This window comes from Bombina bombina, chromosome 2 (assembly GCF_027579735.1).
Source record: "Bombina bombina isolate aBomBom1 chromosome 2, aBomBom1.pri, whole genome shotgun sequence".
NCBI lineage: Eukaryota > Metazoa > Chordata > Amphibia > Anura > Bombinatoridae > Bombina > Bombina bombina.
Window position 1 is genome coordinate 1,217,389,238 of NC_069500.1, and position 15,854 is coordinate 1,217,405,091.

Below are 15,854 nucleotides of genomic sequence, written 5' to 3' on the forward strand. Positions count from 1 at the left end.
AACAAAGCACAAAAAACGTTTTAAAATAAAACCGTTACTGTCACTTTAAATTTTAAACTAAACACACTTTATTACTGCAATTGCGAAAAAGTATGAAGGAATTGTTCAAAATTCACCAAAATTTCACCACAGTGTCTTAAAGCCTTAAAAGTATTGCACACCAAATTTGGAAGCTTTAACCCTTAAAATAACGGAACCGGAGCAGTTCTTATATTTAACCCCTTTACAGTCCCTGGAATCTGCTTTGCTGAGACCCAACCAAGCCCAAAGGGGAATACGATACCAAATGATGCCTTCAGAAAGACTTTTCTATGTATCAGAGCTCCACACACATGCAGCTGCATGCCATGCTGTCCTCAAAAACAAGTGCGCCATACCGGCGCGAAAATGAGGCTCTGACTATGATTAGGGAAAGCCCCTAAAGAATAAGGTGTCAAAAACAGTGCCTGCCGATATAATCATATCAAAATACCCAGAATAAATGATTCCTCAAGGCTAAATATGTGTTAATAATGAATCGATTTAGCCCAGAAAAAGTCTACAGTCTTAATAAGCCCTTGTGAAGCCCTTATTTACTATCTTAATAAACATGGCTTACCGGATCCCATAGGGAAAATGACAGCTTCCAGCATTACATCGTCTTGTTAGAATGTGTCATACCTCAAGCAGTAAGAGACTGCACACTGTTCCCCCAACTGAAGTTAATTGCTCTCAACAGTCCTGTGTGGAACAGCCATGGATTTTAGTTACGGTGCTAAAATCATTTTCCTCATACAAACAGAAATCTTCATCTCTTTTCTGTTTCTGAGTAAATAGTACATACCAGCACTATTTTAAAATAACAAACTCTTGATTGAATAATAAAAACTACAGTTAAACACTAAAAAACTCTAAGCCATCTCCGTGGAGATGTTGCCTGTACAACGGCAAAGAGAATGACTGGGGTAGGCGGAGCCTAGGAGGGATCATGTGACCAGCTTTGCTGGGCTCTTTGCCATTTCCTGTTGGGGAAGAGAATATCCCACAAGTAAGGATGACGCCGTGGACCGGACACACCTATGTTGGAGAAATCTGAAATAATCTCTTTCAAGTCAGGGCCAAACAGCGTTTTCCCCTTGAAAGGTATGTTAAGCAATTTGTTCTTGGAGGACGCATCCGCTGACCAAGACTTTAGCCAAAGCGCTCTGCGCGCCACAATAGCAAACCCTGAATTTTTCGCCGCTAATCTAGCTAATTGCAAAGTGGCGTCTAAAGTAAAAGAGTTAGCCAATTTAAGAGCGTGAACTCTGTCCATAATCTCCTCATAAGAAGAATCTTTATCGAGCGACTTTTCTAGTTCATCGAACCAGAAACACGCTGCTGTAGTGACAGGAACAATGCATGAAATTGGTTGTAGAAGGTAACCTTGCTGAACAAACATCTTTTTAAGCAAACCCTCTAATTTTTTATCCATAGGATCTTGAAAGCACAACTATCTTCTATAGGGATAGTAGTGCGTTTGTTTAGAGTAGAAACCGCCCCCTCGACCTTGGGGACTGTCTGCCATAAGTCCTTTCTGGGGTCGACCATAGGAAATAATTTCTTAAATATAGGGGGAGGGACAAAAGGTATGCCGGGCCTTTCCCATTCTTTGTTTACAATGTCCGCCACCCGCTTGGATATAGGAAAAGCTTCGGGGGGCCCCGGGACCTCTAGGAACTTGTCCATCTTACATAATTTCTCTGGAATGACCAAATTGTCACAATCATCCAGAGTAGACAACACCTCCTTAAGCAGAGCGCGGAGATGTTCCAATTTAAATTTGAATGTAATCACATCAGGTTCAGCTTGTTGAGAAATTTTCCCTGAATCTGAAATTTCTCCCTCAGACAAAACCTCCCTGGCCCCCTCAGACTGGTGTAGGGGCATGTCAGAACCATTATCATCAGCGTCCTCATGCTCTTCAGTATTTTCTAAAACAGAGCAGTCGCGCTTTCGCTGATAAGTGGGCATTTTGGCTAAAATGTTTTTGATAGAATTATCCATTACAGCCGTTAATTGTTGCATAGTAAGGAGTATTGGCGCACTAGATGTACTAGGGGCCTCCTGTGTGGGCAAGACTGGCGTAGACGAAGGAGGGGATGATGCAGTACCATGCTTACTCCCCTCACTTGAGGAATCATCTTGGGCATCATTTTCTCTAAATTGTTTGTCACCTACATCACATCTATTTAAATGAGAAGGAACCTTGGCTTCCTCACATACAGAACATAGTCTATCTGATAGTTCAGACATGTTAAACAGGCATAAACTTGATAACAAAGTACAAAAAACGTTTTAAAATAAAACCGTTACTGTCACTTTAAATTTTAAACTGAACACACTTTATTACTGAATATGTGAAAAAGTATGAAGGAATTGTTCAAAATTCACCAAAATTTCACCACAGTGTCATAAAGCCTTAAAAGTATTGCACACCAAATTTGAAAGCTTTAACTCTTAAAATAACGGAACCGGAGCCGTTTTTATATTTAACCCCTATACAGTCCCTGGTATCTGCTTTGCTGAGACCCAACCAAGCCCAGAGGGGAATACGATACCAAATGACGCCTTCAGTAAGCTTTTTCTATGTATCTGAGCTCCTCACACATGCATCTGCATGCCTTGCTTCCCAAAAACAACTGCGCATTAGAGGCGCGAAAATGAGGCTCTGCCTATGATTAGAGAAGGCCCCCAGTGAAAAAGGTGTCCAATACAGTGCCTGCCGTTTCTTTAACATAATTCCCAAGAATAAAATAACTCCTCAAAGCTATAAACTATTAAAAATGCTTATAAATCAATCGTTTTAGCCCAGAAAAATGTCTACCAGTCTTTAAAGCCCTTGTGAAGCCCTTTATTCTTATTTAATAAAAATGGCTTACCGGATCCCATAGGGAAAATGACAGCTTCCAGCATTACCAAGTCTTGTTAGAAATGTGTCATACCTCAAGCAGCAAAAGTCTGCTCACTGTTTCCCCCAACTGAAGTTAATTCCTCTCAACAGTCCTGTGTGGAAACAGCCATCGATTTTAGTAACGGTTGCTAAAATCATTTTCCTCTTACAAACAGAAATCTTCATCTCTTTTCTGTTTCAGAGTAAATAGTACATACCAGCACTATTTTAAAATAAACTCTTGATTGAAGAATAAAAACTACATTTAAACACCAAAAAACTCTGAGCCATCTCCGTGGAGATGTTGCCTGTGCAACGGCAAAGAGAATGACTGGGGAAGGCGGAGCCTAGGAGGGATCATGTGACCAGCTTTGCTGGGCTCTTTGCCATTTCCTGTTGGGGAAGAGAATATCCCACAAGTAAGGATGACGCCGTGGACCGGACACACCTATGTTGGAGAAATTGGTCACTCCGTTTAGCCTGGCGGCTCTATTACACTGCCCTATTAATGATCTACCATATAAGATTAAAATCAAATCTACAATATCCCACATTATTAAAGCATGGCAGTTTATTCGGTCTAGTATGAAGGACAGCCCACTAATTTCAGATTTTGTACCTATTGCAGGGAATCCGTGTTTTATTCCGGGTATTAGGAACAAAGTATTTAGTAGATGGGCTACGCTGGGCCTGCAGCACCTATTACAATTCAGGGACCCAGAAACTACTGGGGTACATACTTTCGCAGCCTTAAGAACTCGTTACCAGCTTAAAAATACAGATTTTTATGCCTACTTACAGGTGCGGCATTGGTACACTGAGACCATTAAAGATCCCGCCAGAGAATGCCTACATCCAGGTATTAAAATGGGTCTTGCCCTGTTTAAGGCAGGCAAACATGCTATTAGCTACTAGTATAGGATGGTGCTTCTCGAGATCGGAGAAGCAAATTTAATAGATATTTACTCAAAATGGAGTAGAGATATTCAAGATCTAGATCCTGATAAAATAAAACACAGTATAATTCTGGTGGAACATGCTACCTTATCCGCCTCTTGGCGAGAGTCACATTTCAAAGTCATAAATCGCATTCATATAACCCGGGCTAGCCTAAATAGATGGCTTGGGAATTCGCTGTATTTGTGTCCTCTCTGTAGCTCTGGTGATGCCGACCTGGTCCACATGTTTTGGAGATGTGCAAAGATTCAACAATTCTGGCGAAGAATCCAATTCTGGCTGAATAGGGTACTCTCCATCCAGATAGTACTAGAACTGCAACATATCATTTTCTTAATAGACCGGAGGGATCTTGCGGAGTATGTCTCTAATATCGAGTTTATTAACACAGTAATTTTGGGAGGGAGATATCTGATTCTGAAAAATTGGAAATCTACAAGGGCACCAACAATTAACAATCTAACTTTTTTACTGCATTCTCAATACATAATAGAACAACTTGACAGCTCTAATACTGGAACAATTTAACAAGATAGATTTGAATGTAAGTGGTTAGAGTTTATCAGAAGATATAGAAATACAGTAAGATAGTTATAATTTTTTTTTTTTTCTTCCTCCGGATAATCTGAATTTTGGCAAGCTACACCCCCCAGTTGTAGATAGCAATGATTATTAGAAACCAGAAATGTAGTCCTTAATGAGACACACTCTAAAACGCTATCCCCTTTAATTTGTTCCCAATTATCTATTTTACCTGGAGTGTATTTAATAGTTTGCAAAACAACTTTTTCATTTATGGGTTTCGTAAAATAGCTACATTTGCTTGCTATATCCCCTCCTATACTGAAAATATGAGTAACAAACAGTTTCTCTGAAGAAAAGCTATGTAAAGAGAAGACAATAGCACTGATTAATCTCCCAACGGAGGGAAGGAGGGAGACAGATTTTGTATGTGAAAATAGCTGGTTGTGCTTATTTGACCCCCACCTCCCCAGCAATAATTATGTCAATACCCAAAATAAATAACATTAGCAGATTTGTTTTATCTGCTATTTCAAATAAAAAAACAAACATTTCACATACATTTAATACTCTGCAGTAGGAACAACAAGTCATTTGGAACACTTTAAGGGAAAAACATAATTTATGCTTACCTGATAAATTTATTTCTCTTGTAGTGTATCCAGTCCACGGATCATCCATTACTTATGGAATATATTCTCCTTCCCAACAGGAAGTTGCAAGAGTCCACCCACAGCAAAGCTGCTATATAGCTCCTCCCCTAACTGCCATATTCAGTCATTCGACCGAAAACATGCAGAGAAAGGAAAAACCATAGGGTGCAGTGGTGACTGTAGTTCAAATGAAAAAATGACCTGCCTTAAAGTGACAGGGCGGGCCGTGGACTGGATACACAAGAGAAATAAATTTATTAGGTAAGCATAAATTATGTTTTCTCTTGTCAAGTGTATCCAGTCCACGGATCATCCATTACTTATGGAATACCAATACCAAAGCTAAAGTACACGGATGATGGGAGGGACAAGGCAGGTACTTAAACGGAAGTTACCACTGCCTGTAAAAAAAACAAAACACCTTTCTCCCAAAAATAGCCTCCGAAGAAGCAAGGTATCAAATTTGTTAAATTTTAAAAAGTATGAAGCGCAGACCAAGACTCCGTCTTGTAAATCTGTTCAACAGAAGCCACATTTAAAAAAGGCCCAAGTGAAAACCACAGCACTAGTAGAATGAGCTGCAATCCCTTCAGGAGGCTGCTGTCCAGCAGTCTCATAAGCTAAATGAATTGTGCTTTTTAACCAAAAGACAGAGAGGCTGCTGAAGTCTTTTGACCTCTCCTCTGTCCAGAATAGACAACAAACAAGGTTAACGTTTGATGAAAACTGTAGTAGCTTGTAAGTAAAACTTTAAAGCACAAACCACGTCCAATATTGTGTAATAGACGTTCCTTCTTTGAGGAAGGATTAGGATACAAGCATGGAACAACTATCTCTTGAGTGATGTTCTTGTTAGATACCACCTTAGGAAAAAACCCAGGTTGGTACGCAGGGACTACCTTATCCGTACGAAGGACCAGATAAGGAGAATCACATTGTAACACAGATAACATGGAGACTCTACGAGTCGAGGAAATAGCTACCCAAAAGGAACTTTCCAAGATAAAGATTGATATCTATGGAACAAAAAAGGTTCAAACGGAACTTCTTGAAGAGCCTTAAGAACCAGGTTTAAGCTCCATGGTGGAGCAACAGTTTTAAACACAGGCTTGGATCTAACCAAAGCCTGACCAAATGCCTGAACGTCTAGAATACCTGCCAGACGCTGGTGCAAAAAAATAGACAGAGTAAAAATCTGTCCCTTTTAAGGAATTAGCTGACAACCCTTTTCTCAAAAACATCTTGGAGAAAAGATAATATCCTGGGAATCCAGGCTTTACTCCATGAGTAACCCTTGGATTGATAACAATCAGATATTTACACCATATCTATGTTCAATTTTCCTAGAGACAGGCTTTCATGTCTGTATTAAGGTATCAATGACTGACTCTGAGAAGCCATGCTTTGATAACATCAAGCGTTCAGTCTCCAGGCAGTCCATCTCAGATTGATTCTATTTAGATGGTTGAAAGGACCCTGAGGTAGAGGGACCTGTCTCAGAAGCAGAGACTGTGATGGAAAGGATGACATGTCCACCAGATCTGCATACCAGGTCCTGCGTGGCTACGCAGGCGCTGTCAATAACACCAAAGCCCTCTCCTACTTGGTCTTGACCTCCGAAGGAAATCCCACTCCCCCGGAAGAAAAAAGTCTGACGACTTAGAAAATCCACCTCCCAGTTCTCAACACCTGGGATATGGATAGCTGATAGACAAGAGTGAGTCTCTGTCCAGTGAATTATTGTAAGACTTCTAACATCACTAGGGAACTTCTGTTCCCCCTTGATGGCTGATGTAAGCCACAGTCGTGTATATTGTCCGACTGAGTATGATGTACCTCAGAGTTGCTAACTGAGGCCAAGTCTGAAGAGCATGGAATATCACTCCCAGAATATTTATTAGAAGGAGGGTCTCCTCCTAAGTCCACTATCCCTGAGCCTTCAGGGAGTTCCAAACTGCATCCCAACCTAAAAGGCTGGCATCCATTGTAACAATTGTCCCATCTGATCTGCGGAAGGTCATACCCTTGGACAGATGGACCCGACATAGTCACCAGAGAAGAGAATCTCTGGTCTCTTGGTCCAGGTTCAACAGGGGGACAAATCTGTGTAATCCCCGTTCCTCTGACTGAGCATGCATAGTTGCAGCGGTCTGAAATGTAGACGTGCAAACGGTACTATGTCCCTTGCCGCTACCTATTAAGCCGATTTCATTCATGTACTGAGCCACCGAAGGGCGCGGATGGGATGAAAAACACGGCAGAAATTTAGAAACTTTGACAACCTGGACTCCGTCAGGTATTTGGATGTTTGACGCCTGTATCAGGATGTCGTCTAACTAAGGGGCCACTTCTATGCCCAGCGGCCTAAGGACCGCCAAAGCGACTCCAGAACCTCCATAAAGATTCTTGGGGCTGTAGATATCCCAAAGGAAAGAGCTACAAACTGGTAATGCCTGTCTAGAAAGGCAAACCTGAAAAACGAAGGTGATCTTTATGCATCACAATGTGAGGATAAGCATCCTTCAAATCCATTGTAGTCCTCTATTGACTCTCCTGGATCATAGTTAAGATGGTACGAATAGTTTCCATCTTAAATGACGGAATTCTGAGGAATTTGTTTAAGATCTTTAGATCCAAAATAGGTCTGAAGGTTCCCTCACCTTGGGAACCACAAACAGATTTGAGTAAAAACTCTGTCCCTGTTCCTCTCTTGGAACTGGATGGATCTCGTACACAATGTAAGAATGCCTCCTTCTTTATCTGGTTTGCAGATAATTGTGAAAGGCGAAATCTCCCCTTTTTTTGGGGGGGGGGGAATCTTTGAAATCCAGAAGATATCTCTGGGATATAAATTCCAATGCCTAGGGATCCTTGGCATCTCTTGCCCACGCCCGGGCAAAGAATCAAAGTCTGCCCCCTATAGGATCTGTTACCGGATAGGGGTCCGTTCCTTCATGCTGCCTTAGAGGCAGCAGCAGGCTCCTTGGCCTGCTTATCTTTGTTCCAGGTCCAATTGTCTCCAGACCGCGTTGGACTGAGCAAAAATTCCCTCTTGTTTTGCCTTAGAGGAAGTGGATGCCACACCTGCCCTGAAGTTTTAAAAGGCACGAAAATTAGACCTTTTTTGGCCCTTGATTCCTATCCTGAGGAAGGGCATGACCTTTTCCTCCAGTGATATAAGCAATAATCTCCTTCAAACCAGGCCCGAATAGGGTCTGCCCCTTGAAGGGAAGTTAAGTAGCTTATTTATTAAAGTCACGACAGCTGACCATGATATAAGCCATAGCACTCTGCGCGCCAGTATAGTAAAAAACAGAATTCTTAGCCGTTAGTCTAGTCAAATGAACAAAGGCATCAGAAAACAAAGGAATTGGCTAGCATAAGCTTGTCAAATATATTCATCCAATGGAGTCGCTAACTGTAAAGCCTCATCAAGAGACTCAACCCAGAACGCCGCAGCAGCAGTGACAGAAGCAATGTATGCAAGGGGCTGCAGGATAAAACCCTGTTGAATAAAGGTAGTGGTACGCTTAGCTAGAGTAGAAACTCTTCTCTCCACGTTAGGAACTGTCTGCCAGAAGTCCCGTGTTGGGGGTAACTATTAGAAAACATTCTTCTAAAAAATAGGAGGGGAAGAGAACGGCACACCTGGTCTATCCCATTCCTTATTAAAAAAAATTTTTTTTTAGTAAACCTCTTTAGGTATTGTACACATTCATTCAGAGCAGCCAAAGCCTCCCTGAGCAGCAAGTGGAGGTTCTCAAGCATAAATTTTAAATGTAGAAATATCAGAATCAGGTTAAATAATCTTCCCTGAGTCAAAAAAATCACCCACAGACTAAGCATATTGTGAGGTAGTATCATACATGGTTCTTAAAGCGTCTGTATGCTCTGTATCTACCCCCAGAGCTATCTGCTTTCCTTTAATTTCAGGTAGTCTGACTAATACTGCTGCCAGAGTATTATTCACCACCTTTGCCATGTCTTGTAAAATAAACGCTATGGACGCCCTTGATGTACTTGGCGCCATTTGAGCGTGAGTCCCTGAAGCAGGAGTCGAAGGGTCTGACACGTGGGGAGAGTTAATCGGCATAACTTTCCCCTCCACAGAATCCCCTGGTAAAATAAACGCTATGGGTGCCCTTGATGTACTTGGCGCCATTTGAGCGTGAGTCCCTGAAGCGGGAGTCGAAGGGTCTGACACGTGGGGAGAGTTAATCGGCATAACTTTCCCCTCCACAGAATCCCCTGGTAAAATAAACGCTATGGGTGCCCTTGATGTACTTGGCGCCATTTGAGCGTGAGTCCCTAAAGCGGGAGTCAAAAGGTCTGACACGTGGGGAGAGTTAGTCGGCATAACTACCCCCACGACAGAATCCTCTGGTGATAATGTTTTTAAAGACAAAAAATGATCTTTATTGTTTAACATGAAATCAGTACATCTGGTACACATTCTAAGATAGGGTTCCACCATGGCTTTAAAACATAATGAACACAGAGCTTCCTCTATGTCAGACATGTTAGAACAGACTAATAATGAGACTAATAAGCTTGGAAAACACTTTAAATCAAGTTAACAAGCAAATATATAAAACGTTACTGTGCCTTTAAGAGAAACAAATTGTCAAAATTTGAAAAACAGTGAAAAAAGGCAGTAAAACAAACAAAATTTTTACAGTACATGTAATAAGGTAACAGAGCATTGCACCCACTTGCAAATGGATGATTAACCCCTTAATGCAAAAAACAGATAAAAAAAATGACAGACGTTTTTAAAAACAGACACAACAAAACTGCCACAGCAGAGCTGTGGATTACCTTCCCTATAAACGATTTTGGAAGTCTTTTTAGCCCTTTAGAAATGTCCTGTAGTATTCATGGGACTGCTGAGGGAATCTGGATAATTCATTTTGTAATTTCAACTGCGCAAAAAAGCGCTAAATTAGACCCCTCCCACTCATATTACAACAGTGGGAAGCTTCAGTTAACTATTTCTATGCAAAATTTAAGCCAGCCATGTGGAAAAAAACTTAGGCCCCAATAAGTTTTATCACCAAACATATGTTAAAAACGATTAAACATGCCAGCAAACGTTTTAAAACACATTTTTACAAGAGTATGTATCTCTATTAATAAGCCTGATACCAGTCGCTTTTACTGCATTTAAGGCTATACCAACATTACAGTGGTATCACCAATGTACGTTAAAAAACGATTAAACATGCCAGCAAACGTTTTAAAACACATTTTTATAAGAGTATGTATCTCTATTAATAAGCCTGATACCAGTCGCTATCGCTGCATTTAAGGCTTTACTTACATTACTTTGGTATCAGCAGTATTTTCTTAGTCAATTCCATTCCTAGAAAAATATTTTACTGCACATACCTTATCTGCAGGAAAACCTGCACGCCATTCCCCCTCTGAAGTACCTCACTCCTCAGAATGTGTGAGAACAGCAAATGGATCTCAGTTAAGTCTGCTAAGATCATAGAAAAACGCAGGCAGATTCTTCTTCCAAATACTGCCTGAGAAAAACAGCACACTCCGGTGCCATTTAAAAATAACAAACTTTTGATTGAAGAATAAACTAAGTATAAATCACCACAGACTCTCACGACCTCCTATCTATGTTGAGGCTTGCAAGAGAATGACTGAATATGGCAGTTAGGGGAGGAGCTATATAGCAGCTTTGCTGTGGGTGGACTCTTGCAACTTCCTGTTGGGAAGGAGAATATATTCCATAAGTAATGGATGATCCGTGGACTGGATACACTTAACAAGAGAAACACATTTTATAGTAAAGTATCCCTTTAACACAAGATACAGGAGAGGAAGAAGCAAAAATACTTTATATTTAAAACTATGCCCTGAAATATTATCACTTCCAGTGTTTTGTTAGAGATCTTGTGCTCATTAAATACTTACCAGTTCTCACTGAAATTTTCTGAGCTATCATTCTTCCCCCTATAACTGCTAAGCCTGTGCATAAGCAATGGCCAATAGTACCACCAACAGCAACACCAAAGGGATCCTGTAAGAAATAAAAATATCAATAGCAAAATGTTTTATTACATATTTTTACTTTGGTCATCAAACAAAACTTACGTTTGACCAATGTGGGCTATTTCCAGATTTGTATGTCTTTAGCTTGGCAGTTCCGTGCCTTTAATTCGTAAACTCAAAAGCGTCTGTACAATGTCTTAAAGGGACATAGATGTACAAAAAAGTAAATGCTGTAATGAGCAAGAGCGTTTTAATAATGCACTCTATTTTTTTATAAATTTTTTTATTGAGATCATCAAATCCAAACAAAAAGAAAAATAACCACAGCATAGGTCACACAGAGGTACAAAGATATCGCCATTAAAGATATAACAATGTTAAGCATGATCTGCTAAAAATTAACATTAACAGAGTACCCTTATAACATTTAAAATCAAAATGCAACTCTACTATCATTTGCAAAACAAACCAATATCCTGGGTATAACAGAAATAAATTTAATCTGCCGCGAGTTAACAGGATAGTTATTTATCTTTAACTCATTTTACATAAATATAAATAAAACAAAAAAATTATGCTTACCTGATAAAAAAAATTCTTCAGACGGGGAGAGTTCACAGCTGCATTCATTACTTTTGGGAATTCAGAACCTGGCCACCAGGAGGAGGCAAAGACACCTCCCCCACTTCCCTCATCCCCCAGTCATTCTGCCGAGGGAACAAGGAACAGTAGGAGAAATAGGGTGAAAAAGGTGCCAGAAGAACAAAATAAAAATTACGGCCGCCCCATATAAAAAATGCGGGCGGGGAGCTGTGGACTCTCCCCATCTAAAGAAAAGAAAATTATCAGGTAAGCATAATTTAAAGGGACAGTAAACACCAGAATTTTTGTTGTTTAAAAAAAGGTAGATAATCCCTTTATTACCCATTCCCCAATTTTGCATAACCAACAGTTATAATAATATACTTTTTACCTCTGTGATTACATTGCATCTATGGCTCTGCAAACTACCCCCTTATTTCAGTTCTTTTGACAGACTTGCATTTTTAGCCAATCAGTGCTTGCTCCTAGGAGCTTCACGTGCCTGAGCTCAATGTTATCTATATAAAACACATGAACTAAAGCCCTCTGGTGGTGAAAAACTGTCAAAATGCTTTCAGATTAGGTGTGGCCTTCAAGGTCTAAGAAATTAGCATATATACCTCCTAGATTTAGCTTTCAACTAAGAATACCAAGAGAACAAAGCAAAATTGGTAATAAAAGTAAATTGGAAAGTTGTTACATGCCCTATTTAAATCATGAAAGTTTTTATTTGACTTGACTGTCCCTTTAAGGTTCTCTTCATAAACGGGGAGAGTCCACAGCTGCATTCATTACTTTTGGGAAAACAATACCCAAGCTATAGAGGACACTGAATGCAAAACGGGCGGGTACAAAAGGCGGCCCATTAAAAAGGGCACCATAGCCTGAAAACATCCAAACTCCTGACAAAAAAAAAAAAAAAGGAAAAAGCAGAAGTAACTGCCCAACAGTTAGAATCAGAAAGGCCCTTACTAGAGACCGCTCAGAATCACTAGACTCAAGTCCAAAAGCCCGCAAATAAACCACCCCGACCAGAAGGAAGGGACTCAGATAAGGGAGTCCGAAAGGAGCCCCAGAAACCCAAGAGGACTAGGGCAATAAAGAAAAAACCCAAGGGTAACTCCAAGAGAGTAAACAAGGATAAAACAGGGCAAAACCGACAAAAGACCCTATCGACCTAGCAGAGCAAGGGAGGAAATCCCAGACCCCTATATGCATGGATTCCAATGGACCAACGTAAAGCCCTGAAAACTAAGGAGAGAAGGGTAAAACCTATCCCCTACGCAGAGTGCTAACTCGCATCCAGGATAGAGCAACCGAAAGACAAAACTCCAAAAGTAGTGCAGAACAATACTTTCCCAAGGTAATCAGGAAAGGATAGTACCTAGAACCAGCAGAAAAAAAAAAATACCTGCTGAGGAGGGATCCACTGCGAAGCCTCCCACCTAAGAAAAGCTCACAAGATCTATGATACGCGGTCAAAGTTTGACAGATCAGACAGATCCCTGACCCTCACTCCGGGTAACTGACTCAGCACCAAAGCAACTGGCAATGTCCGAAAAGACAAAGGAATTAAAAATTCCCTGATCACCAAGACCTTCAGGAAGGAAAAGAGAGGGGATTCAGCCCCCCAAAAAGAGCTCGGGTTCCAGAACCCAGTCGCAGCTCCATTCCCAATGACTATACAGTAATGGCATGTCACAAGAAATCCAGCCCTTCACCTGACATCCTGCACATAAGGCAGGGGGGGACAACCCTACAGAACAGAGGAAGAAAAGGACCTCCGAGCACCATGCTGATACTGTGGAATGCCAAGTCCAAAAAAAAAACAGAACAGCTCACCCGCACACACGTATGGAGTGTAAAGCTGTAGATGGACTCAAAAAGGTCAAGTACCGAATGAAAGAACCATCTGGCCACTATGGCCGGCCCAGCAGAAATGGCCAATTCTCCGATAAGAATCGGCTTTAAACAAACTAATAAGCCCTGAGGAACCACCGGGTTAGCCCATCTGGAGCAGACCTTGCACCACAGGTGATGCAATCATAGTCATATCCAAGGCACCTTGGACCCTGAACTCTCACGTAAGTATCCCAGTATCCCAACCTAAAGGGTGCTAGGCAATGATGAAAGCCACACAGCTACTCTGGTTGACCCCTAAAGGCTCTAGGGACCACCCCACTAAGTCCAAAGACTAAGGCAAACGTACAAGAGAACAGAGCTCAAACCTAGAAAATCTGGATTGAGAAGATAAGTCTTCAAGATCCTCTCAGGATCAACTTCCCGGAAACATCTACAGATCGAGGAATTTACAAATGAACGAGCATTCTAACCCTGGCAGATGAAAACCCAAAACGCCTAAGAAGGGTCAAACACCGGAAAAAACTATTTATGCTTACCTGATAAATTTATTTCTCTTGTGGTGTATCCAGTCCACGGATCATCCATTACTTGTGGGATATTCTCCTTCTCAACAGGAAGTTGCAAGAGGATCACCCACAGCAGAGCTGCTATATAGCTCCTCCCCTAACTGCCATATCCAGTCATTTGACCGAAACTAGCCGAGAAAGGAGAAACCATAGGGTGCAGTGGTGACTGTAGTTTAAAATTTAGACCTGCCTTAAAAAGGACAGGGCGGGCCGTGGACTGGATACACCACAAGAGAAATAAATTTAGCAGGTAAGCATAAATTATGTTTTCTCTTGTTAGGTGTATCCAGTCCACGGATCATCCTTTACTTGTGGGATACCAATACCAAAGCTAAAGTACACGGATGAAGGGAGGGACAAGGCAGGTACTTAAATGGAAGGGACCACTGCCTGTAGAACCTTTCTCCCAAAAATAGCCTCAGAAGAAGCAAAAGTATCAAATTTGTAAAATTTTGAAAAGGTATGAAGCGAAGACCAAGTCGCCGCTTTGCAAATCTGTTCAACAGAAGCCTCATTTTTAAAGGCCCAGGTGGAAGCCACAGCTCTAGTAGAATGAGCTGTAATCCATTCATGGGGCTGCTGTCCAGCAGTCTCATAGGCTAAGCGTATTACGCTCTGAAGCCAAAAAGAAAGAGAGGTTGCCGAAGCCTTTTGACCTCTCCTCTGTCCAGAGTAAACAAACAGGGAAGATGTTTGACGAAAATCTTTAGTCGCTTGTAAGTAAAACTTTAAAGCACGGACTACGTCCAAATTATGTAAAAGAAGTTTCTTCTTTGAAGAAGGATTAGGACACAATGATGGAACAATCTCTTGATTGATATTCTTGTTGGAAACTACCTTAGGTAAAAACACAGGTTTTGTACGCAGAACTACTTTATCTGTATGGAAAATCAGATAAGGAGAATCACATTGTAAAGCTGATAACTCAGAGACTCTACGAGCCAAGGAAATAGCCATCAAAAACAGAACTTTCCAAGATAAAACTTTGATATCAATGGAATGAAGGGGTTCAAACGGAACTCCTTGAAGAACCTTAAGAACCAAGTTTAAGCTCCATGGAGGAGCAACAGGTTTAAACACAGGCTTAATTCTAACCAAAGCCTGACAAAATGCCTGGACATCTGGAACCTCTGCCAGACGCTTGTGCAAAAGGATAGACAGAGCAGAAATCTGTCCCTTTAAAGAACTAGCTGATAATCCTTTATCCAAACCCTCTTGGAGAAAGGACAATATCCTAGGAATCCTAACCTTACTCCATGAGTAATTCTTGGATTCACACCAATGAAGATATTTGCGCCATATCTTATGGTAGATTTTCCTGGTTACAGGCTTTCGTGCCTGTATTAAGGTATCAATGACTGACTCGGAGAAGCAACGCCTTGATAAAATCAAGCGTTCAATCTCCGGGCAGTCAGTCTCAGAGAAATTAGATTTGGATGATTGAAAGGACCTTGTAGTAGAAGGTCTTGTCTCAGAGGCAGAGGCCAAGGTGGAAAGGATGACATGTCCACCAGGTCTGCATACCAGGTCCTGCATGGCCACGCAGGCACGATCAAGATCACTGATGCTCTCTCCTGTTTGATTTTGGCAATCAGTCGAGGGAGCAGAGGAAACGGTGGAAACACATAAGCCAGGTTGAAGAACCACGGTGCTGCTAGAGCATCTATCAGCGTCGCTTCTGGGTCCCTGGACCTGGATCCGTAACAAGGAAGCTTGGCGTTCTGGCAAGACGCCATGAGATCCAATTCTGGTGTGCCCCAACGATGAACCAATTGAGCAAACACCTCCGGATGG

At 41.3% G+C, this 15,854-nt stretch overlaps 1 protein-coding gene across 1 annotated transcript in view; it reads right to left on the bottom strand.

Annotated features, from left to right (window-relative positions):
• The window catches only part of TMEM165 (transmembrane protein 165), a 109,974-nt gene that overhangs the window by 41,431 nt on the left and 52,689 nt on the right, over nt 1-15,854 (bottom strand). The window contains exon 4 of the mRNA XM_053703959.1: nt 10,972-11,077. Within this exon, the coding sequence (XP_053559934.1) occupies nt 10,972-11,077 (106 nt within the window). The remainder of the gene's footprint in view (nt 1-10,971; nt 11,078-15,854) is intronic.